The sequence below is a fragment of the Urocitellus parryii genome, chromosome 1, assembly GCF_045843805.1.
Source record: "Urocitellus parryii isolate mUroPar1 chromosome 1, mUroPar1.hap1, whole genome shotgun sequence".
Classification (NCBI taxonomy): Eukaryota; Metazoa; Chordata; class Mammalia; order Rodentia; family Sciuridae; genus Urocitellus; species Urocitellus parryii.
Window position 1 is genome coordinate 179116425 of NC_135531.1, and position 23588 is coordinate 179140012.

The 23588-nt window shown below is 50.3% G+C and overlaps 1 protein-coding gene across 1 annotated transcript in view; it reads left to right on the plus strand.

Annotated features, from left to right (window-relative positions):
• Marco (macrophage receptor with collagenous structure) overlaps positions 1 to 19734 on the plus strand; it is a 36747-nt gene extending 17013 nt beyond the window's left edge. Inside the window, exons 5-18 of the mRNA XM_077798175.1 lie at positions 582 to 594; positions 2725 to 2806; positions 2881 to 2925; positions 3718 to 3762; positions 4058 to 4165; positions 7483 to 7581; positions 7689 to 7724; positions 8205 to 8303; positions 8398 to 8460; positions 15958 to 16002; positions 17287 to 17394; positions 17942 to 17986; positions 18249 to 18425; positions 19536 to 19734. Of these exons, the coding sequence (XP_077654301.1) occupies positions 582 to 594; positions 2725 to 2806; positions 2881 to 2925; positions 3718 to 3762; positions 4058 to 4165; positions 7483 to 7581; positions 7689 to 7724; positions 8205 to 8303; positions 8398 to 8460; positions 15958 to 16002; positions 17287 to 17394; positions 17942 to 17986; positions 18249 to 18425; positions 19536 to 19666 (1096 nt within the window). The 3' untranslated portion in view covers positions 19667 to 19734. The remainder of the gene's footprint in view (positions 1 to 581; positions 595 to 2724; positions 2807 to 2880; positions 2926 to 3717; positions 3763 to 4057; positions 4166 to 7482; positions 7582 to 7688; positions 7725 to 8204; positions 8304 to 8397; positions 8461 to 15957; positions 16003 to 17286; positions 17395 to 17941; positions 17987 to 18248; positions 18426 to 19535) is intronic.
• Positions 19735 to 23588: the final 3854 nt, after the last annotated feature.

The following is a 23588-nucleotide window of genomic DNA, read 5'->3' on the forward strand; positions in this document are numbered from 1 at the left end:
CATTATATTAGGTATTAAACGTAATAGTTCTATTTATGTAGTTCAGCATAATAATAATAATATGTGGACAGATTTTTTAGGGCATAATGACAAGAAAAAAGTCTACATGTTCAGTACATTTTCAATTTTTCCTCCAACCTTTTCTATCTAATATTAGTTGAATCTGAGGATGTAGAACTCAACGATAAAGAGGGCTGGTTTCAGAGAATTTCCAACTCTGTCTCCCATCTCTCTCAATTGCTTTCTGTCTCCTCCCCCTTCCCCTCCCCCTCTTCTCCTCCATCTCCTCCTCCTCCTCCTCCTCCTCCTTCTTCTTTTCCTCTTTTCTCTCCCTGTTCTCTTTTGAAACCCCAAAAACCAAAGTAGGGACACTGCCATTCCAGGGCTGGGGTACAAACATCTGCCTCCTTCTCAGGAGGCACCTGCTTGTCCAGGTCTCCCACCTCCACTCTGGCCCACCCAGGGCAGGCTGTGGTCCCTCTCCCCTCCCCATGGCTCGCCTTGCCTGGTCAGGGCTCCCCAAAAGTCTGTTATGAGGCAAAACTTCCTGGAGACACACAGGAAGATGTTGAGAGCCACAGCCAAGGGGCCCCAGCAAACTTCCAGCTGATTGGCTCACAGTGACCCCAGCAAACTTCCAGCTGCCAGATGATTGGCTCCTCTGCAGTGATGCTCATTGGGCTGTTTCCCCGCCCTTTCAGAACACGGAGCTGCTCATTGGGGAACTCTTTTGGCTCCGCCCATGTGACCCAGCCAATCGGCCTCAAGAGCGGGAGGAGTGGGGGGTTGAGAGGCTCGCTGAAGCCGGTGGTGGCAGTTGGGCTCTGAGGGAATTCCTGAAGAGCTCCGTGGTGAGGTGTGTGTGTTCTAAAAATAAAGTTTGTTTCTGCTTGATAAGTGGCTCATGAATTGTGCCCAGCCAGAGTGTTAAGTAAATTGTTAGAGGAAGGAGGCTTCCCAGTAAAATCAAGAGCGGTCAGGGCATACGTTGATACAATACAAAAATGTAGCCCATGGCTTTTTAAGGAGGAGTTGTTAAATATATCACAATGGAACCATCATGGTGAAGATTTAAAAAGAATAGAAATGAAAAGCCCAGGTACTCTGCCAGTTGGCACATTGCCATTGTGGACGTTCGTATCTTGTTTGCTTAGTCCAAAGCCTTCAGTTCAGACAATGGTGGAGGAAGGAGAAGACATATTGATTCAAGTAAAAGAGAAGGTCTCTCGAGCTAGTCAGAGGAAAAAATTCAAGTAAAAGAGAAGGTCTCTTGAGCTAGTCAGACAGAGGAAGAAAGTTTAGAGCAGAAAAAGCCATCAGGGGAAAAGCTACAACAGGAGACTGCTACTAACAACTTTCTATCACTGCAGAGGAGCCAATCAGCTGGCAGCTGGAAGTTTGCTGGGGCCCCTTCGGCTGTGGCTCTCAACTTCAAGCCAAGAGCGGGGAGCTGGGTGTAGAGCTCAGACAGTGGCAGCTCTGCCCTAGGCTTCCTGGTCACTGAGGGGAAGTGGCTCCTTAGTCTTCCTGGTCTCTGAGGGGAAGTGGCTCCTTAGTTTTCCTGGTCACTGAGGGGAAGTGGCTCCTTAGCCACCTGTCTCTCTCCCCCTCCCCTCTCCACTCCAGACCTGGATGCTTGCTCCCAACAAGTATTAATTTAGGAAAAAGAGACACTGTTATAGGCGCAGCTCTATATGGTCACAGCCCTAGTGACTGCTCCACAGGTTGCAGCAGATCTCTCTGTAAGGAAGCAGAGAGGGAATGGCTCTCCCAGACCAGGGAAGGCTCATGAGGAAATGCCTTTCAGCTGGGTGAATAGAAGGTTGCTAGGAAAAGCGATCCTAGGCAGAGAGGGCCTCCTGTGCAAAGGCCCTGGGGTGAAAAGGGAGCTTAGTGAGTTACAATGCAAAGAAGGAATGTCTGTGTATTTGGAGCCCTGGTACAAAAGAGCAGAGATGGGGTAAGGGGTTGGGCAGGGACAGGGACTAGGCAGGTCCAGGGAGGAGTGAAGTGGAAGGGGCCCTCTGGAAAAGTTCAAGGCACTTTCCCTCTATGCTCTGCAGACCCCTCATACTACCTCTGAGCCGTTATTGGTTATTATCCCCATTTCACAGATGAGGTTCATAAACACACTGACTTGCTAAAGATGATACAAACCGATTTGGAGGAACTGAGTTAAGACTCCTGAGCCACAGGGGAGCAGGGACAGATGGCACTGCCTGAGAGTGGGTGGGGAGAGTCATACTGATGCACGTGGGCTCCTAGGGGGGTCACCCTGGAAAGGCCCTCCTTGAGGCCTGGGCCCAGCTTGTTGGAAGGGGTCCCCCAGCTGGTGAGTGGGCGCTGCCTGTCGAACCCTGGATGGATTCTTTTCCCTGAGACACATCAACAGGGACTCTGACCCAAAGTGAGGGGTTCTAGTCCCCAGTCTGCTCCTTCCTTCTGGCCCCCTGCCTTGTATATACAAGAGGACACAGCCCTCTGGATCTTAGGCTCCATCTTGACATTTTTTCCTTTTTTTTTTTTTTTTTTTTTTGGCCTTTGCAGCCACAAGCTCCTCAGAGGAAGGAGTTTCTCCTCTTTCCCGTTTTACCCTCCATAAAGTTGAGCTTGTCCCTGGGGCTTCGGGAAAGTTCTTGGGTGAATGGAGAGCGTGGCGTTGCCGTCCCACGTGGTCACCTCACTGACACCTGTGCCTCTTCTTCTGGTCTTCCAGGTCAAAAGGGATCCCCAGGCATGCCTGGCCCGCCAGGGCCACCAGCTGAGAAGGGAGCCACGGGGGCCCCAGGACGAGATGGAGCCCCAGGTATGTGTTTCCTGGCCTGGTCACCTTTTCTCCTGCCTTCTCTGGGCCACGCTCTGAATTCCCTTTCCCTCCAGGTCTCCGGGGACCCCAGGGCCCACCAGGCATCAAGGGAGAGGCAGGTGAGTAGGGCCAGGGTGCAGAGGGGCGCATGGCCGTCTTTCTCAGTGACACTGGGCTACAGACAGGGACCCATGCCAGAGTCTGGAGGGGTCTGTACAGGAGACATGGCTGGCAGGAGGTCTTGGCTGGGCTGAGGCCAGGAGGCATGGAGGGAGGGCAGGGCTGGGCAGCAGTCCTCAGGGCAGGTGCAGATAGTGGGGCCTCAGCCTGGGCGGAGCTGGAGGGGTGTGGATGCTTCTCCTTGTCCTTGGTGCTGTGAGTCTGAGCCTGTGAGTGTCACTGGGGAAAGTCAAGCTCCCTGGTTCAGCAGGAACTTAAGAGTTTGGCCTTGGCAATGTAAACTTAACTATCCGAGTCTCAGTTTTTTGTTTGTAAAATTGGGTTGAGAGGGATCCAGGGGTTGCCAAGGGATTGGGGAAAATGATATACACCCGTGAAGGCTGCTGGGAAAGTACTGGGCCCCAGGTCTTAGGCTGCAGCCTCAGCCCGCCTGGCCCTCTGCACACGGCTGGGTTTTGGAGCTACAACTCCAATAAACTTGCCTTCCTCTATAGACTTTCTTCCGATGCCATTTGAGACACACCCCCAGGCACTAGCCAGCCTTTGGGAAGAGAGCAGATATTTTCCAGACCCTCCCAGGACTCAGCCATATGCATTCATGCATTTGTGTGTGTGTGTGTGGGGGGGTCTCTTGCTGGGTGCCCTGCCCACCTCAGGGGCAGCAGAATGCCAGCTGACTGAAGAGCCTGGAGGGCACTGACTGACCTTGAGCTCTCCCTCCCTCTCCACAGGCCTCCAAGGACCCAAGGGCGCACCTGGGGAGCAAGGAGCCACTGGTAACTCGTGTTTCCCCTGCATGGGATCAGGGATCAGTGCCTGAGTCCTGAGGCAGTTGCCCCCAAAGTCCTCTCTCCAGAGGGCCACCAGGACCCCAGAGGGTTAATGCCTTCCCCACAGTCCTATCCTTTCAGTCTTGATACATCAAGAACGCCCAGGATCCAAGCTAATGCACCCCACAGCTGTCTCTGAGGACCCCTTTCCTCTTTCCTCCAAATGCTCCCTGCTTCTTTCACCAGGAGCCCATCCCCAGGAGGACACTCTGAGCCCACCTCACCAATCCTTCTTTTGCAGGGTCCCCAGGACCCCAAGGACAGAAGGGCAGCAAAGGCAGTGAGGGTCTCATGGGCCCCAAGGGGAACACCGGCGCTAAGGGGGACAAAGGAGACCTGGGCCTCCCAGGTAAGGGCCCACTGGGGTGTTGGTGCTCATGGGGAGCCAGAGGGAGCTAGGGCCCAAGTTTTGTGACACTCCATCTACTCACTGCCCCCTGGGGAGGCCTCTGCCTGTAGGCACCCCTGAACACTGGGTGTAGCCTCTTCTTTCCAAGGGAGAAAAGACAGGGTACCATGGGAGAGGGAGGACTCGGCCAGTCCAGGTACACCCAGCAGGGGTGGCAGAGCCAGGCTGGGAGCTCAGAGAGGACGGAGAGAGGTGGGCCTGGGAGGGGACTTGAGAATTTTGCAGACTGGCAGTGAGGGCGCAGGATTTGATTCCAGGAGAGGGGATGCAAATGGCTAGCAATCCCCATCGACAGCAGGTACTATCTCCAGAGCAGCGATTCTCAGGCATGGCCACATGTGGGAAGCACTCAGGTGCTTGCTCTAAGTGCAAGTTGGGCCCAAGAGCCTGATTTAAATGCCCCCAGGTGATTCTGACCTTGAAGGTCTGGGACCACAGTTGGAGAAGTGCTGCTCCAGGGCTCTGGACTTGACAGAGAACCTTCATGCTCCTCATCTCTGGCCTCCTACAGCCTCGTCAGGGGTCTCTGAGTGCTGTGGGAGAGCCAGGCAGGCTTGGTTTCCATCCCTGCTCTGCACCTGCTCACCTGGGTGACTAGGCACCTTCCTTAACCCTTCTGACATCCAATTTCCTCATTTCAGAGAATGATGATCATTCAATTAAAATAACAATTAAATTATAAACACCTTTAAGAGCAGTTATAAGGGCTAGAGATCATGTTTTCAAGCTGTCTGCCACATGGTAAGCACTAAATAAATAATAATAAATTAGTAGTAGAAGCAGTTATCCAGTAACAGAAAGGGAAGGACTTCCATTCCAAGATCAGACAGACCTAGTTTCTGATATGGTCACTAGCTGTGTGATCTTGGGCAAATGGCTTAACCTCTTTGAGCCTCAAGTTACCTAACAAAGGAGGATAATACTGACCTTTAATAAGGATTAACTAAAAAAAGAATAGAATACATATAAGATAGGTAACACTGTACCTGGCAGATAGCAATGATTGACTTTATTAAAAAAAGGAATGCTTGACTTCAAAAAGAAAACCCTGTTAGCCATCTTCAAATGTTTGAAAAGCAGTGGAAGGGGAGAACATAGATTTGGCTCTCTGGGGTGCCCAGCAGAAGAATGAGGACCAATGAGCCAAAGTTTCAGGAGAACCAATTAATTATGCAGAGATAAGGGGCTGACTCTGATGAACTGGGCTCTCAGGGATCTAGCAGGCAGCCCCCACTGGGGAGGACAGAAGGGCTGCGCACTCCTTCCCGTGGGACCCAGGTGGGCTCGGAGCATTGCTGCTCGCTTCTCTTTGCAGATGGGAAAGGGAACCTCAGAGAATCTAGGGTGGCTCCAGAGCATCGCCGGAGGGGTGACAGCCAGGCCTTTGCCCTCTCTCCCTTGTCTGATCCACCTGGTTTCCCTGGGAACCCCCAACCAGACCCAGGCCTGAAAGCGCCCTGGGGGTCCAGAGAGGAAACAGCGACCTCAGCCCACAGGAAGCCGTGCTCTGCCCCCTCCCGCTGACCCTGAACCCCTCTCTCCAGATCTTGCACTTTTGCTTTCTCAGCGCCTGCGCAGTCCACCTAGTGAGACCAGCCCCTAGTGACACTGAGGTTTCACCTCCCCTCTTCACCCCAGTAGACCAGAACCGTCACCTGGGTGAACTTTGAAGTCATTGCAACACAGCTGCTGGTCCACACCATATTGGAAAATCACGTACAGGCAGCAGAATACTCTAACCTGATGGCTGTGGTCCAGATCAATAGGCACCAACAAATTTCCCACATGGAAATAATCCCAGTCCCCTCTAATAGATACCATTGGGCCCTTCTCCATTCACCCTGAATGGTCAAGAACTGCCTTCTCTGCTGTTTGCACCTTAGGCTGCCATGAAAGATCTCAACTGAAACCAAGTTTCTTTTTAAGTTAATTCATTCATTTTTAATTGACAAATACGTGCATGTTTATGGGGTACAGTGTGATATCTGGGTACAATTCAGGGTGTTTAGGTTACCCATCTTCTCAAATGTTTATCCTTTCTTTGGGATGAGAACATTAAAATTCCTCTTTTCTAGCTTTTCTGATTTACACCACTCGTCCCCATGCTGTGTGACAGTGCCCTGGATGCTTTCCTCCTCACTAGCTGTGTCTCTGTGTCCATGTGCCACGTCCCTTATGATGGACTTATCTCCCATCTTCTAAGTGTCCAGCTATCTCAAAGAACCCAAATTCCAAGTCTTGCACTAATTTCACTCCAAACCCAGGCCCAGCAAGGCCAGCTCTTTGTCTTCTCTTGGTAGCAATGGTGTCCCTGATCATAATTCACTGGAGGGAAGGTTGGAATCCTGCAGGACTCCTCTCCAGAGCCATCTTACCAAAATGATAAAACAGAGGGGTTTTTTTTTTTAAACAAAATCTCCTCCCAAGTGTCTATTTGAGATCCTAAAAGATTGTTTTGGGGTGATATTGTCCTTAGACCTTCATCCCACTCTGTCCCAGGGGCGTGAAGCTGGGCATCCCACTTGCTGACAAGGGAATGTCAGCAACTTAATAAACACTAGCCACCCAGTGGCCCTGTGTGGTGTGGCCAGGGAGGGCTGCGTGGCTGTCTTCCCAACCAAAAGGCACTTTGGGAAGCAGTCACAGAGACCTGCTCCTGTGAGGAGCCAGCCTTGATTGATATGCACCAGGCACTGCCAGGAAAGGAGGAGGGAGCGATGGAGGACTCAGGAGAGGACAGGGTGGATGAGCCCCGAATGTTGATAGCAAGTGGAAAATTTGGAATCCTGAGTACCAGGAAAGCCTGTGTCTGGAGTGCTGGCGGGAATAGGAGCTGGGGCAATGTTCTTTCTCTCCATCAACAATGCCCCCGAGTTGTGATTCTCAGCATTTGGGATCTGCTTTCTAGAACATTCAGGTTGCAGTTTGAGTGAGTTTAAAAAATAATTCCCCAAATGCAAAACTGCTGGTTAAGCCTGGGCTGTGTCCTCCCCTGGGGAACCAGGGCTCTGATTCAAGTCCCGAGAGCTGGCCGCAGGGCCCTCTGCCCACCACTAGCCATGCCAGGTAACTTTCCAGCCCTTCATGAGTGTGTGTCTTGCCTCTGGGGAAAGGTGGTGTGTAGTTATGTTTTCTATCTCTGATCACCAAGTAGGAGGTCAAGGGGTTTTGAGTTTGGAATTTGTGTGGGATGGCAGTATCTGAATTGGACCTCCTGGCTGGCTTCATCATGCCTGACCTTGACCTTTCATTTTCAGGAAGCAAAGGAGACATGGGCATGAAAGGAGATACAGGGCTCATGGGGCCCCCTGGACCCCCGGGGAGTAAAGGTGACTCTGGGAACTCAGGCCCCCAAGGTAAGAGGCATGTGGTCAGGGCCACTGACCTGTAGGTGTGTATTCCCCTTTTCCTCGGCAGGCTGAGCCAAAGGGAGACAATTCCTGAAAGTCCTTCTTTGTTTTAGGTCCACCTGGACCTCTTGGAGCCAAGGGAGATAAAGGTGAGGACTGTGGCGTGTGGACCAGCTGGAGCTGGGGCAGTCATTCTGGCTGCGTTGGTGCCTGGGCCGAGTCACGTCGAGGGCCAGACTGTGAACTCCGGGGACCTGGGGTTCTCAACACCAAGCTCCTCCTATGAGGAACAGAGCAGCCAGTGAAGGGCTGGCTTCCTTGCTCATCCTGGTTAGAGCTTCACCCCACTCTGCCACACAGGGCATGTGCTGGAACTCAGAGTTCCTACCACATCCACAAGTCCCAGACTCCACGGCAGTGAATGGAAAAAGGCCATTCGCTGGCCCCAGTTTTCCTCCCACTAACAGGGCTCATTTGGGTCTTGAAAGACAAATGGTTAGAGCTGCAGAGGGAGCTCTCAGGGGTTAGGAGTTGCATGTCCCACCGCCGAGAACTCAGGCATGAGGGGTGGGGGCAGCCAGACCCTCTGCCAACCACCCCCAGCCTTGTGGCCACCACTTAACTTCCAGGAGAACCTGGAGCGCAAGGTGTTCCAGGCCATCCCGGTGCAGTGGGACCATTGGGTCCCAAAGGTGAACCTGGAAGAACTGGCTCACCTGGAGTAACAGGTGAGGTCGAGCAGCCCACGGTGGGCATGGGGGGGGGGTGTCCAAGCACACACCCAGCCCAGCCCTCATGCTCTCTGTGGGGTGTGTTGTCTAGGACCACAGGGGAGTCCCGGGAGACCAGGAGACCAGGGTGTGAAAGGAAGCAAGGGAGACACAGGTAAGATGGGGTGGGGAGGTGGGGGGGGTGTCAGTGGGGACACTGCTGGAAGAGTCCTCCATGGAAAGAGACAGAGGGTCATCTGAGCCCTGACCCCTGGGGATCCCTGATTCAGGGGGTCAGAACCCCTTGCGCTCAAAGCCCCTGGGCTATTCTTCCTCTGCTCAGAGTTCCCGGAGGGCCTTGAATGTCATGACCAGACCCCAGCCTCCCCAAGAGGGAGGGCGCCTTGCCCCGGGGGGCATTCCACACAGTGTCCACTCCTGCCTGCTGAACTTCAGCAAGGTTCACTGAATTCGGGCAGGAGGATCAAGACACCCTTATTGGCATGTTCTCCCAGGGGTGCTAGAGCGTGCTGCCCTTCCCTAACCTCATGCCAACTTTGGTCAAGGTCGTGTACTGTCATGGCAGGGTATTCATGCCAATTTAGTCTTGGCCACAGGCCCTGTACCAGTGTGGTCTACTTTGTAAACCACTGTACTAATTTTGTCCAGTCTTTAGGTTTAGGCTCCTGCACTGTGTCCACTTAGTCTAGAAAGTCCAGGCCACTGTGTTGAGTGGTGGACACTCAAGATGTCCCCAGACACACAAGGTGGTGCAAAAAACAGACTTCAGGTGCGCTCTGTCGTGGAGAACTGTTGCATGCCATTTGGAAAGCAAGGTGCAGGCAGGGGGTGCTGTGGGGGTGCAGGGTGGACAGAAGGGGCCGTGTGTCTGCTGGATGTTCTGTGGATGGTCTGCTTTGACCCTGTCCTCCACTGGCGTAGAAGGTGTGCTATGTGAGGCAAGCTGGATGACTCGCCCAAGCTGTGTTTCTGACTCATATCCAGCTGGCCCTTCACGGTCCTAGTTGACGGAGTAGGCGATTCACTCATTCACACCCCACCCCCATTCATCACTGCTACATGGGAAGCCTTGGACTCTGGGCCTTTGATCTTTGGAGTTTCCTGAAGGTTATTGGGAGCCATGACAAGGACACCTTCTCTGTCCTTCTACTCCATCCAGCCTCAGAGCCATTATCTCCTTCATGGACTGTGTGTTGGTGTGGACAGGGCCATGCCAGGTGGTATCCCATGTAGATGCCACCAGAAGGCCACTAACAAGTTCTCACCTTGAGAAAATCTCCCTCTGTCAGATGTCCCTCACTTCCTAACTGTCCTTTCTGATCTTACAGTTCCACCTTCTCTGGTCCCCTCTCTTTGGGCCCATCTGACTTGGGGCCTGAAGCTCTCTTTCCCTAGGTTTTCTGTGTGGCTTTCTGAGGAAGACTGGTTTTCCTCCCTCCATTATAAGTAGTGGTCACTCTCTGCTCCTGATCCATGGCCAGACCCAGAGCTCTTGGCTAAGCCAGAATATTGCGCATACAACATGACTTGACTCACTGAGGCACTGTGCTCACCCCGAGACCCCACGTCTGGGTCTTTTCACTGTCTGAAGCAGGGAATCCCACCCTGAATGCTGCATCCTGTGGTCCATGATATTGAGCATTTCCATGACAACCCTACCAACTAAGCACTCTATTTAGTGCTGTTTTATGGTAAATTGCTCAAAACCAAGCAGCCAGTTAAGATGGGCACCCATGGTTGGAATCTAGGCTGTGCTGATTGGAAGCTTGTGGTCTTATCCACGCCCCTCCATCCTGAGGTCTTCCTCTCCAACAGTTTCTATCAGGAGACTCCGACAGTGTCACCTTCCCCCTTCATCCTAGTTCAGAAAGGATCAGAACAAAAGCAGTAGTAGCTTTTCTCAATCTTAAGAGGAGACCTAAAGCTCTAGGGCCCTACATGGTTCTTAGTCACCCATGCCAATGTTAACGTAAGATGCCACAGTCCGAGGATCAAGTCCTTGTGTGTCTGTTGAGTATCTTTATGGGTTCGTCACTAATCATCCCTAGTGATAAATATCAGCCAGCCAAACTCTAGGGGTCACTCCCTAATTCTGACTCTTCAGGTAAACACGATGAATGATGAATTACATTTTCAATTTAGGACACATGATAATGACCATATATATAAAATCAGAAAGTTGGCCGTGATCAAGGGACAGATCATCTCTGTGGACCTCTCAGAGGGGAATTCCAAGAGAGGAATATCTGGTCTGTATATCATGTCTGAGTCCACGGTGACTGAGTTTCTGGAGAGATTAGATGGGCTGATTTCTGAAGCAGGAGAAGGAGGAGTGGAGGGGAGGGGGAGTCAGATCTTCCTACCATGAAAGACAATGTACACTTGTCAATGTCAGGATGCTGGTATTCCCCAAACTAAAGTTACCATGGTGATTGTCCCATTTTGATGCATCAAGCCAGGTTTTCAAACTGATGTATTTCCCATTTTGTAAATAAAATCATTAATCTCTCAAGAGAATATCTAGGTATTTTGGATGAAAACAGAGAAATTAGAGTGTGTTGGCTTGACCTAGGTGACAGCTAGATTTCATTATTATGCATTAATTATGACTAATAAGAGCTCCATTCATTATGAACAGTGCCTCTGGGCCAGGCACACTGTGTGCAGAACTTGACTCCTACGATCTTAGTTCATCTAATCCGCACACTTGAGTGTTAGCCTTCCTACTTTGCAGCCAAGGAAGCAAAGGCTCAAAGAGGGTGAGGCCTTTGCTCAAGGGCTCCTGATTAGTATGCATTGACTCTGGGAGTTAATCCTGAAATCTGATTACAAAATTGTGCTTTTCTAGATTTGTTGTGTAGAATGGCACACCATTATTCTAATTTGTTGAACAGAAGAGCCTTGAGCTCTTCCTGAACATTTCATCCTATGATAGGTAAATCCTGGCTCAGTCGCCAGACCTCTTTCCTACCTATTTTCTCATCTGCCTCTCAATGGATTTATGTCCAACACACAACAATTAGAATCTTCTAGGACCTTCCATTTTCATATTGAGGCAAAGCCAAAGAGCAAATAACTTGAGATCTATTTTCTCATCAGCATGTTAAGATGTTTTACCATAAAGATAAGCAACAAAGATAATCCATAATAACAATTAAGCCCTATATCCTGAACATATTTCTCAGTCTATTCCATTCCACACTCAGCCCGGGAAGGTGGAATGTTCCCACTTATTTGTACCTCTTGAGGGAGATAAGTCATCTCTGTCTGATTAAAGAAAAAAACAGGAAATTCCATTTTTTCTGCTGGGAAGATAAACTCCATATTTTATTAAGTAAGACATTATTCCCAGTGGAATTTTCTCTAACGTTAATTTCCTTCACCTGTCAGTAACAGGCTCCCATCCAAATCCCCAACTTGGTTTTCCAGCTTTTTCTCTTTCAAAAGATTGAAAAAAAAAAAAAAAGAATTACTGAATTTTAGCTCTACATCCCTGAGCTACTTTGAAACATCTAGTTTGGAAACAAGGCAGGACTCAGTTTTGACTTGAAATCATGACATGACTCTTTCTGCCATCTCCCCCTCTATGAAATGACTTTAGAAGAAGTCAAATCATTTAAGCTCCAAAACACCAACCCAATCAGAAATTTTTCATCTCAATGGATTTATGTCCAACACATAACAATGAGAATCTTCTAGGACCTTCCATTTTCACATTGAGGCAAAGCCAAAGTGCAAATAACTTGAAATCTGTTTTCTCGTCGGCATGTTAAGATGTTTTACCATAAAGATAAGCAACAAAGATAATCCATAATGACAATTAAGCCCTATATCCTGAACATATTTCTCAGTTTATTCCATTCCTCATAACTGAATACTCAGGTAGTTCAAGAACTTATTAAATTTGACCAAGTCAGATTACTAAATGGTCACTTAAAAAGTCCTCCTGATTTTCCTCTATGTTTCTTAGAGACATCTGAGAAGTCTACACACATCCCAGTTGTAGGTCACCTGTCCAACATATCACTTCTTAACACACAGCTCAATTTGTCACGTATTACATTAATCCTAACGTTGTCAGGCTGCACACAGACTGTAAGTCAAGATGGTATTTAAGGAAATTTCTTAATGTATTGGGGCACTTCTACATTTAACTCAGAATCAGGAGACCTGACCTTCCACTTGGGCTTACCTCTGACTAGCTGGGTAACCGTGGGCCAGGACTTGATCTCACTGGGCCTCGGTTTCCTCTTTGGTGGCATAGGATTATATAGAGTGTCCCGGTCCCCACCAGCTGGACAGCACTCTGAGTGTGGAATAGCTATTTCCCCTCAGAGCAGAGAGAAGCTGACTTCCATCAGAGCAAAGGGAACACGCATGCTCTAACCATTCTCTAGAGGTGGGGGGATCATTTCCCTAAAAATACTTTGCAAATAAACCTTTGGGCCTCTCAGCTTTATAATTTTGTGATTTCCAGTTTGCTGGGGTTTATACCCATTCTGTGGTTGAAAAGAAAGAGCTGGTATCTGTGATTTCAGAGCATGCAGTTCTAGATCTACCTTTCAGCTCAGCCATTCCTTGCACCTATGTGTTGTAGCCAATCTAGTGAGGACACTGTGTTGGTGGATAGTGAAGTGATTACTGTCCCATGATCATTTAGTCAGTCTACCAACATCTACTTAGCCAGCAAGGCCCAGAGAGAAATCACACAAAACAAAATTCTGATTTCTTCCCCTTGAAGGAAGAGCTTTGAAGACTAAATTGACACTCATTAAACGCATCTCAGAAGGCATGTAATCAAGGACCAAACTCTGTCTTGTGAACTGTGGTACCCAGGAGAGCCCAGGATCGGGTGGGGATGGCATATCCTACATGGACAGGAAGGCTGCTCTGAAGAGGTAGGCTGTGAACTGGTCCCTAAAGAATGAATGAGATTGAGGGACAGGATTTGTAGCTCAGTGGTAGAGCACTAGCCTAGCCTATGTGAGGTACTGGGTTTGAAGCTCAGTACCACATAAAAATAAATATATTGTGTCCATCAAAAACTCAAAAAGAAAGAAAGAAAGAATGAGTAAGACTTGCTTAGGGCAGTGCTACTCAAAGTGTGGTCCCTGGACCAGCAGCATCAGCATGCCCTGGGAGCTTAAGAAATGCAGATTCTCAGATCCCCAGCCCAGTGCCACTGACTCAGCCACTCTGGGTGGTGTATTAGGTTGTTTTTCAGCAAGTCCCATCCAGGTGATTCTGATGCACACTCTAGGTTACTTCACCTCTCTTAGGGGAAAGGGATGGCCCAAAGGAATCTGGAGGTATCTCAGGGGCCAAAGGACAGCCTGAGTGAAACTTCAGCAAGGGGTAAAGCTGGCGTGCTGGTGGAGCAAAGGCAAGCGCAGGGTACAACGGGAGGCCATGCAGCGGGACTTCACCATGAAGTCCTGTTGGATAAATCACTTGGCATCTCTGAATGTCAGTTTCCTCCTCTGTAAGGAAAGGAAATAACACTACCATGTGGGGTAGGTGAAAGATGGAAGGGGGTGGCATGGGTAAAGCCCCTGGCACCGTGCCTGGTACAATGCAGTCAGCAGCTAATGCTGAGCCCCCTGGAGGTCAGGAACTGGGAAGGAAGATTGTGGGGAACAGAGTAGGGGGGTCATCAGATGGGCCTAATGAAAGGGACTCCTCTGTGGCTCCCAGCTTCAAGAGGTCATTTGTTGTACAGTGTTTTAAAGGACAGCTGGAGAGGTGTTCATCTTTGAGCACAGACAATAGGGGAGGTTACAGTACTCCAGGGTCCCCGAGCCTTGCTTCTAGTGACAGTCTCTTTGAGGTAGAGATTGCTGCAATGTGGTGCCCTCCAGGATGGGGACAGAGCATGCCAGAGTTGAGATGTGGACCATTTTCCTATTTAATGACTCCGTGGTCTCGAACTATGCTATTCAGATGTAAGTAAGCCAAATAGAGATATTGGCCACCTCTCCGGGTGGCCTCAGCTCAGTACTTTGAGGTCAACAGCAAAGATTTCCCTGTGCCTATTCAGAGCCTCCACCCCAGTGCCAGACACAGAGACACTGGCTCCTGGGGGGAAGACAGGCGTGTACAGGGTCTGTGGGGTCCCCATGACACCATTTCTTTAGCACTGGCCTGACATTCACCTCCGCCCTTAGCAAACATGACTCCACTTGGGACTTCACAACGGCTTCACGGGGCAATGGGGAGAATGAGAGAGGAAACAGACTCCGAGCAGGGCCATCCGGTTCAAGGTCACAGAGCCAGGAGAGGGCAGAGATGGACTCAACCAGGCTGCATGACCACTGGGTCAGGACAGCTAGAGCCTGTCTGCCAGCGACTGACCTCAAAGGCACCCAGAACCTCTCTCTGCCTCAGTTCTGTTCCCATCCCTAGCCCGAGGGGTGGAGTGGCTGCCCTCTGGGAACCTTCCAGGGCTTTCTGCTGCTCCTGGCTCTAATGCCCCTCCTCAGGCAGCACCAGGCCTCTTGGGCATCGTCTGGGAACCAAGATTTCTCTGGCTCATCCCAAGAAGCAGTTCTCAAGAGGCCAACAGGCCGACCAGCACACACCACAGTGCTCAGGAAATTCAGGTAGTAAGTTGGCAACAGGAGCAGGGCAAGGAGGAAGGTCCCCCAGAAACTGCAAAGAGGGTAACTGAGCTCCCTGGGGGCTCTGGTGCTCATCAGAGGGGCGTCCTGTGGTGAGGGCCGTGTCTGGGGTGGGAAGCCGGTCCAGGGCACGTCATGAGCACAGATGCTTGTGTATAGCTGTTGGTGTCCCCTTGTTACTCTCCTGGGACTGCTCCTTGGTAATGAACTTGCATTTCCTCAAGTTGGTGCAACTGTCTTGGGGAGTCCTAGGGCTTCGAAATAAGTCAATGTTTGCACTGAAAATGGAGAGTCCACGATATTGCTAAGTGAGTCAATTGTGATCCACAAAGTGGTCCCGGCAGGATGCGGGAGACAGTGGGTCTTTTGCAAAATTAATTGAATAAAGGGATGAATGGGAAAGAAGGAGGTAGAAAAGTAAAGAAAGAAGGGAGGGAGGAAGGAAGGAGGGAGGAACCTCTCACATTAACCACAAATAGAACCATCACCAACCATGTGTTTATTATTTTTCCTTTTTCTGAACATAAGACCCTTTAGCCACATGAATCTTTACCCATACTGGAGGCCACCATGAATAAGCCAATAAGTACTTAGGGAGCATCTACTATGGGTGAGGACACCCCCAACCTCTGGGTGGTCACTAAGTTCCCTCCACAGCCTTCTGGAAATGAAGATGACTTTATTTCCAAATCTTCTCTCAATTCTCTTCAATAAATCTCTCTCCATAAAATGTAGCAGGAAGGGGATTGGAGGAGACACCAAGTGAGGGTGCTGGTGGACAGGGAGGGCCGGCCGGTGAGTCTGGGGTCTGCTAATCCAGCACCCTGCTATTTATACGGCAAACACCCCCAACTCCATTTATCTGCAGCCTGTCTTCTTTTATGTTCTGCTGAAGAGGTTTTCAACAATCGGGGAGAACCAATGTATCTTTCCATCTGCATTAATCAGACAAAAGGTAGAGAGTGTCTAAGATTAAAAGTGTCTAATATCGAAGTTTTATTATCTTCTCCCCCTCTTCTTTGTTTTGATTTTAGGAATTCAAGGACAGAAAGGGACAAAAGGAGAATCAGGAGTCCCAGGTAAAGGGCTGGCTTCGTTTTAATTTCTCAGAATCATGACTGGTGAGCCCTGCGTGCTTGCAAGTTGAGTCTTGCTGACTTTGAAAGCATAGCTGTGACCTTCCCCCCAAAGTTGAGGCTGAGACTCTAGGGATCTGCCATCCAAGCCCTGATTCTTCTCCTGAAAAACCTGGAGAGGGCAGCGACTCAGAATCCGGTGTCGGGGGTGAGGCAGGGGCTGAGGGTGGCAAAGGGTGCCTCATGAGCTGCTGTTGCAGGTGCTGGCTCCAGCCTGTGTAGCCCCCATGGAGCTGGGCAACCTCCGTCTCCTACTCATGGTTGGGGGCTTCCACATCCCCTGCTTTGGTCTTTTTTCTCAGCTCCTGAAACCTCACTGTTCTCCCCCTGCTGCATCTTCTAGGCACTCAGTATCGACCTTACATACTGAGCCCTTGCTTATAGTTGGTTACTGAGCTCAGCACTTACCACACAGTATTTCTAGTCTTCTCAGCAGCTTGGCCTTAGTGAGTGCTGTTTAGTCCATTTTATTACTATAATGAAATACCTGAGTCAGGCCAGTTTTATAAAGAAAAGAGGTTTGCTGAGTTCACAGATCTGGAGGTTCAAGGGCATGTTGCTGGCCCTGGTGAAGGCCTCATGACAAATGGTATCATAAGGGTGAGAGTACACATATCTCCAGACAGGAAAAAAAAAAGTCTGGGGTCCCATAATCTTTTCTGAAGGCAGTATCCCCAGTTGGCCTAAGGACCCCTCACTAGGCCCCAGCTCCCAAAGGTCCCATGTCTTCTTAACCCTGAGGACCCAGTTCCCACACATGAATCCTTGGGGAATGCACTCAAACCATATACAATCCATAACAAATGCTGAAGCAAAATCTCTCAGACAGATTTCCAGAGCAACTTTTCTTCTTCGTGAGCAACATATTGTATGACTATGTTAATTTACTGAAGGAGACACTGTGGCCTAGGAATGTTCTAGCAAATTCTCCCCAAATGACTAGAATGTCTATAAAATTATGTCATCTGCTGAGAATGGACTGCAGGATGTCTGGAACTTGGCCAGCCGTTCCCACCTGCGTATTCTCAACAGCATGCATTTAGGATTAGGGAGCCTAGAACAGCCCCCAGCCGGACTAAGCTACTGGCTCAACGTTCAAGGAGCCCATTCACGGGGAACCTGGTGGTTGAGAGTAACTCGTGGATGAAACACCAAGATCCTTGGGTCCACCTTGGAGAAGCAGAACAGGACATCCACAGGGTGATCTCTCTCCTCTCGGCCCTTCAGGCATAAAGGGAGAAATTGGAAGAACCGGGTCAATAGGTCTTGCAGGACCACCTGGACGGCCTGGACCACCTGGACCACCTGGCCTAACGGGGAGCCCAGGACAAAAAGGTGAGGCTTGTCTTGTGATTCCTGGGTTCCTAGGAGACTGGCCTTGCTTTCAGGGCATAGGGGTTTTCAGAACCCAAGCAGGGGAAGCTTCTTCAGTCCATTAGCAGAATTATGTGCTGGGGTTGCCCTGGGCACTGAGCACAATGCAGTGACACAGCACAGCCCACCTTCCAAGAGGCAGAGCCGTGGACATGCGCTCCAGCCACCCCCAGCCATGCCCTTGGCCTCCCCATGGATGGTTCTATGCAGGAGTAACCCCTGTCCCACCCCGTGCCTCGTACCCGTCGAACATCCCTCCACAACCCAAATGCCATCCTTCCTACCATAGCTCAGGCCCATTTCTCCCTGCTCAACCATTGGTACGAGGGCACATCCCAGTCCCCACGAGGCCAGGTCACAGGTGAAGCTGGAGGAGGAACTGGCCCCCACCTCCCTCCCCAGCATCCTCCTGTCCCTGCATCCTCCAGTCCACTCCTGGCAAAGGAGAATAAGGGCAACCTGGCTCTTGTGGTTCCTTCAAATTGTGTGGGTTTTCTCCTCGCAACAGGATCTTCTGGGCCGCAAGGAGAAAAGGGAGAAAAAGGTCAAAAAGGTAATCGATATTTCCATTTTCTTTATGCTTTGGAGTCAGTTCCATATTGGAAAATTGTGTGTGCGCGCGCGCGTGCATGCGTGTGTGTGTGTGTGTGTGTGTGTGTGTGTGTGTGTGTGTGTGAGTTTCCCAGACTCCTGACAGCAGCCGGCTGGGGGATTGCTCTTCTATAGCTGGAGGAACCCCAGAAATGAACAGGGAGAGCCTGCATTGACACAGGCCCTGGGGGTTTCTTCACCTCTCCCCACATTTTCTCACCCAGGCACATCCTTCACACATGCCAGAATCGTCGGTAGCAGCAATCGTGGTCGGGCTGAAGTTTACTATAACGATGTCTGGGGGACAATTTGTGATGACGGCTGGGACAACAATGACGCCACCGTCTTTTGCCGCATGCTGGGTTTCTCCAGGGGAACGGCCCTCGGCAGTTTTGGGGGCGGTAAGTGAATCATCCAGCAGGGGCCTCTTCCTGGGGTGCCACAGTGGTGTTTTGACAACCTTTGATTTCAGGTGACTCAGTGTGGCTTGGGTTAGGAGAGGGGTATTGGCTCAAGCTGCAGAAGCTCAGTGCTCTGGACTTAGCTCCTTCGACTTGGTCCCCCCAGGGGAGAGATGCCCTCTCTTTCCCAACCCTGACAGTGAGGGCTTTACAAGGTTTAGATCAGCCTGGTTGGGTCAGTGTCCATATGCAATCAGAATGCCACATGGGTATTTTCAGGAGTTGACTCTCCAAATAAGGGAGAAAATGGAGGCCAGGTGAAGACATTCTCTGTGTCTGTCCAGAACCCAGATTCCCAGCGATCTTGGCTGTAACCATCTTTAAGGAATACCTGAGAAGGCTGGATAGCTCCGTGCTTGCCTAGCTACTTACTAATCAATTTACGGAAGATGTCTTGAGGTGATAGACATCAGATCAGCTTGTGTCTTTTTTTCTTTTATAGTCAAAGGTGAAATCATCAGCAAAGAAATTAAGTCCCCTGGCTGAGCCCCTTTCTTTGCTCCTAGGAGCTGACTAAGCACAGACACTAGGCTGGTCACCTCCCCCAAAAGCCCTCAGCCTTTACCCTACCCCAAAGTGTACACTTGCTTTTTAATCTGGATCCAGTTGGCTATAAAATGCCTTTAAAATACACATTTCCTCATATAGATTAACCTATATAAAGTCCCGTTGGTGTGTAAATGACTGTAATCAAGTAATGTAACTGTTTTCAACCTTATATCAGAAGTGAGAGGGTTTGACAGAGCTGTGGAAGCTTCAGACCCATGACATGGTGTGGTTTAAAAGGCTCTGGGAAAGGTGGAGACCGTAGCACGCTGCGGGACCCTTGGGGGAGATTTCAAGTGGGCCATGGATGTAGGACTACAGCTCTGAACGAGGGTTCTATCGAAGCATAGAGAACAGAAAGGAATCAGAGTCAGTACAAAAGACAGACTAGCTCTGAACACGTTGGGCCTGACCTCATGTGGAGGACGTGGCCATCTACCCCAGACAAAGCTCTGCTTTGACCATAATCCCTCTCCCCCTCTACCTTGCTTCCTCTGTCTTAAGGAACTGGGAAGATCTGGCTGGACGATGTCGCCTGCACAGGCTCAGAATTGACCCTGTGGAACTGCAATAAGAGCAACTGGGGCTCTCACAACTGCAATCACAGCGAGGACGCGGGCGTGGACTGCAGCTGATGGAAGCCCTGAGCTCACGGCTCTGTCCCCAAGGTGTCTTTGGGCTCACATATATGTGGAAAGGAGAAAAGCACTTGGATGGTTCCCTGGGATTGGCTGGGGAGGGATCATCAATAAAGCTCCAGGGGTGACCTGGCAATGCCGTGGGCTGTGGGTGAACACCAGAGGTAGTACCCTCCATCTCTCACTCATAGATGGTTGTGTGCCCGCTCAACATGCACACCGTTTCCTGGAATTATTACAGGCCCATGCACACGGGGATGGCCTCAACTTTTACACTAGGGGGAGATAGGCATGGAGGGTGCCTGGCAAAAGGTCACCTGTTGTCACAATTGGTCCTGACCATCCTTCAGCCATGGGCATCTCCGAGAGCTCCCTCCCTCCCGCTTGCCCTGTCTTTGGCCCGGCAGCAAATGAAGAGGCTGGCCGGCAGGTGGCACCAGGTGGCACGATCAGCACGAACTGTGGTTTTCAGCCAGGAGATCAGCTCTCATTAGGATGGGAGCTCCATCTAGGCAGGGACTTTGGTCTGTTTAATCAACCCCAGTAGGGACTCGGGAAATATTTATTGAATAAATGACTAAATTAAACTAAGTAGGTGAGGAGCTCACCCTGAGAGCCTGGCTCCCCTCCCCTGCAGCAGTCTTCCCAGGGATGCATATGGAATTCCATGGCCTCTTTGGCTGGGTGTCAATAGTGTATTTGAAGGTGGAGTCTAGCAGAGCCAACTGCATGTGCCACGTGACCACACAGTCACCATTCCCTCTTTTTTTTTTTTTTTTAGTTGTACAGGGACACAATACCTTAGTTTTACTTGTTTATTTTTTAGTGTGGCCCTGAGAATCGAACCCAGTGCTCCACACGTGCTAGGTGAATGCTCCACCCGTGCTAGGTGAATGCTCCACCACTGAGCCACAACCCCAGGCTGGTGAGGAAGCTCAGCCTTGGAGCGTTGGGAATGTTCCCCAGAGACAATTGCAAATGGCAGAGCCAAGTTAGAAACCAGGAAGGGAAGAGAGATGACTCCATCTCTCAATCGCTTAGCAACCCAGGCACCCAGGGTGAAAAGTACCCCCCCCTGCAGGGACATGTTGGGGCTCTTCCCTGTGAGACCTCATCCAGCCCCCAGAACTCAATGGCACTTTTAGATTTTAGCACCATTGCTAAAGTGGCAGGGGACAGGAATGGTCTGGCCCTTGATGAGCTCTATAATGGCAGAAGCCTCTATAATGGTGCACTTTTGGGGGACACATGGGACAAGGGAGTGGTAAGTCAGAGAGGAAAACAGACATTTTAAGCCGTTTTGTGGGTCCCTGGACTCGCTGCATAGTTTGCAAATGTACAGCTAATTCAGCTTATCAGCCCCCACCTCCCCTTTAAAACTTGATGCCTGTTCCAAGAAGCTTTTGTTCAAGAGAAGGAAAGGGCAGACACGTTCTGATCTAACAGCATCTCTACCATCTGAACCTCAGAGCTGATTTCCTCAGTCTCTTGAGGAAGAGAGAGCCAGAGAAAGAGTTGAAAGTAGAAATACTCTCCCAAGTTTTTGCATTTAGCTCATCAAAAGCCGTGCCTGGCCGACTTGATCCTGGCAGTTTAAGGGAGGGCAGTCTGAGCTGAGAAGCAAGAAGGGCCCGGGAATTGGGGGAGCCCCTCACTCCCTCCAGTGGATGGTGGGAAGGGAGAGTGAGGAGGCAGAATAGAGGGAGGTCCTTCCTGCAGGCTCAGGCCCAGCTCCGTGATCCTCATTTTCTATCCCAGGATCTGCCTCCTCCAGGAATGATGGACAGGAGTGGGGGATTGGTTCCTGCCTGGGAAACCCCTTCCTCCATTGCTAGGGATGCTAACTTGACCTTTGACCCTGACAAGGACACCAGCCTCCTGATTCTGCCTTTAGTGCCCCCTGGGGGGGCTCATTCCTGAGGACATCTTGCTGTCAGGGGACAGAACCCGTAACCCACACTCAGCGTTTGCAACCCCAGGCCTGGCACTCTGTGTGCTGTGCTCGGCTCTGGGAGAAACTCAGGGTTAATCGTAGCCATGTTCTCTGTCACAGGGACCTTTCAGAATAGCGAGGAAACCAAATTAATCAAATAATTACAAATAAATACAAACCAATGTGATGAATGCTAGGAAGGAGACACCAATGGCCCATTGGAAACAAATGACTGGAAAGGGGACTTGGTTAGAGGAGGTCCGGGAAGATGGGCTGATGTTAGCTAGATGAAGGAGGAGGGATGGTCCCAGGCAAAGGAATTGGCATGCGCAAGGGTCCTGTGGCAGGAGGAATGGGGTGAGTAACGATGTGCTGAAGAAAGACTGATGGGGCTGAAGACAGATTGGGAAGTGAACATAGCAGGACATCAGAGTCATTTGGAGAGGTTGGAACCACAGCTTGCAGTGCCTTTCACAAAACCCATGGATTCATTTTCAATCTTAATCCCAGGAACACAGGAAAACTATTACTGTGTTTATAACAAGGGAGCAGGATAGTGTGTGTCAAGAAGAAAATGTCTGGAGCGCAGATCCTTCCAGAACATTTGTGTCAGCTACTCTTCTTCGAGGTGTGCTGGTGCGCTCTCTGACTTTCTCACCTACCTTCCTTCTGAGACCCTGCTCCTCCCCTGCACCTCCACCTGGGTCCCTCAGGAGCAGCAGCTCGAGCCAGCCTCGCTGTCGGCCCCTCCGGGTCCCCACCCTGGAGACTGGCTCCCTCTACCCCATGCCCAAGGTGGAAACTGAGTGTCAGACACCATGCCTCCGAGACTCCAGCCTTCATCCCACCAAGCATCAGGCTCTACTAAGTCTGCGTCCCAAATATGTCTCCAGTATACCCAGTTCTTTCCCTCTCTGCCGTCATGATGGCCCAGGACCTGGCACCATGGCCTGGGTGCTCTGAACATCTCCTAACTAGTCTCCCTCCTCCACCTTCCACCACCTTCCTCCACGATCCTTCTCCACACAGAAGCACGAGAGATCTTTAAAATGACTAAGGTGCCCTCTCTAAAGCCTTCCTTGGATCCCCATTTCCTTAGGTGTGGGCCAGACTTCTCACCATGGCTCATGAGAAGTGCTCCTGATCATCTAGCCCAAACCAGTCCTGTAGCGGGCAGAAATGTTTTCATTTCCTGTTACATCCAGCACCTTGTTCACCCCTTTCTCTTAAGCAATGTCGCACACAACAGCCTCTTGAGAAATATTTGGGGATGGATTTCCTAAACACATGAAGGATCAAGTGAGCAAATGAAAGAATGAATGGGCGTTGACCAGAGAGCACTTAGCCCTTCTGAGCCGGGGCTGCTGCAGAGCTGTTCCTCGGCTGGGCAGTGGCCCTTGTCCCACGTGCCACTCTCTTTACATTTTTTTCTGACTCAAGGTCCCCATTCACAGATTCCCAGCCTGAAGGATTGGCTTTCTCCTCTGCCTTTTAAGGTTTATAGGTGAGCTTTCAAAACAGCATCAGGGCGCCCAAGTTTGACTACGTAGAGGGTAAATTTTAAAACGTATTTCTTTGCTGACTCCACATTCCCACGACAAGCCCACGCAGGCACCAGGGGTAGAGGGGCGAAATCGGCTCCTGCCTTAAGTTCCCCTCTTTGCCTCCTCTGACCTTGACCCAGCCACATCTGAGGGCACCAGTGAAATCCTTCCTGCCCTGGGGTTTCTCCCCTTGTCATTATTCCTTAAATGGTACAATACTATTACATAGGATTGACACTGTGTTAGGCATTATAAGTCATCCAGAGATGATTTAAAGTACACAGGAGGGTGTGTGCATGTTTTAGGCAAAGACCATGCCATTTGTTGTAAGGGATTTGAGCATCAGCAGATTTGGGCATCCACAAAGGGACCCTGGGGTCACATCCCCCCATATTGAGGATGACCACAGTAATGGCCACTGCAATGTGAATTTTCAGCCATC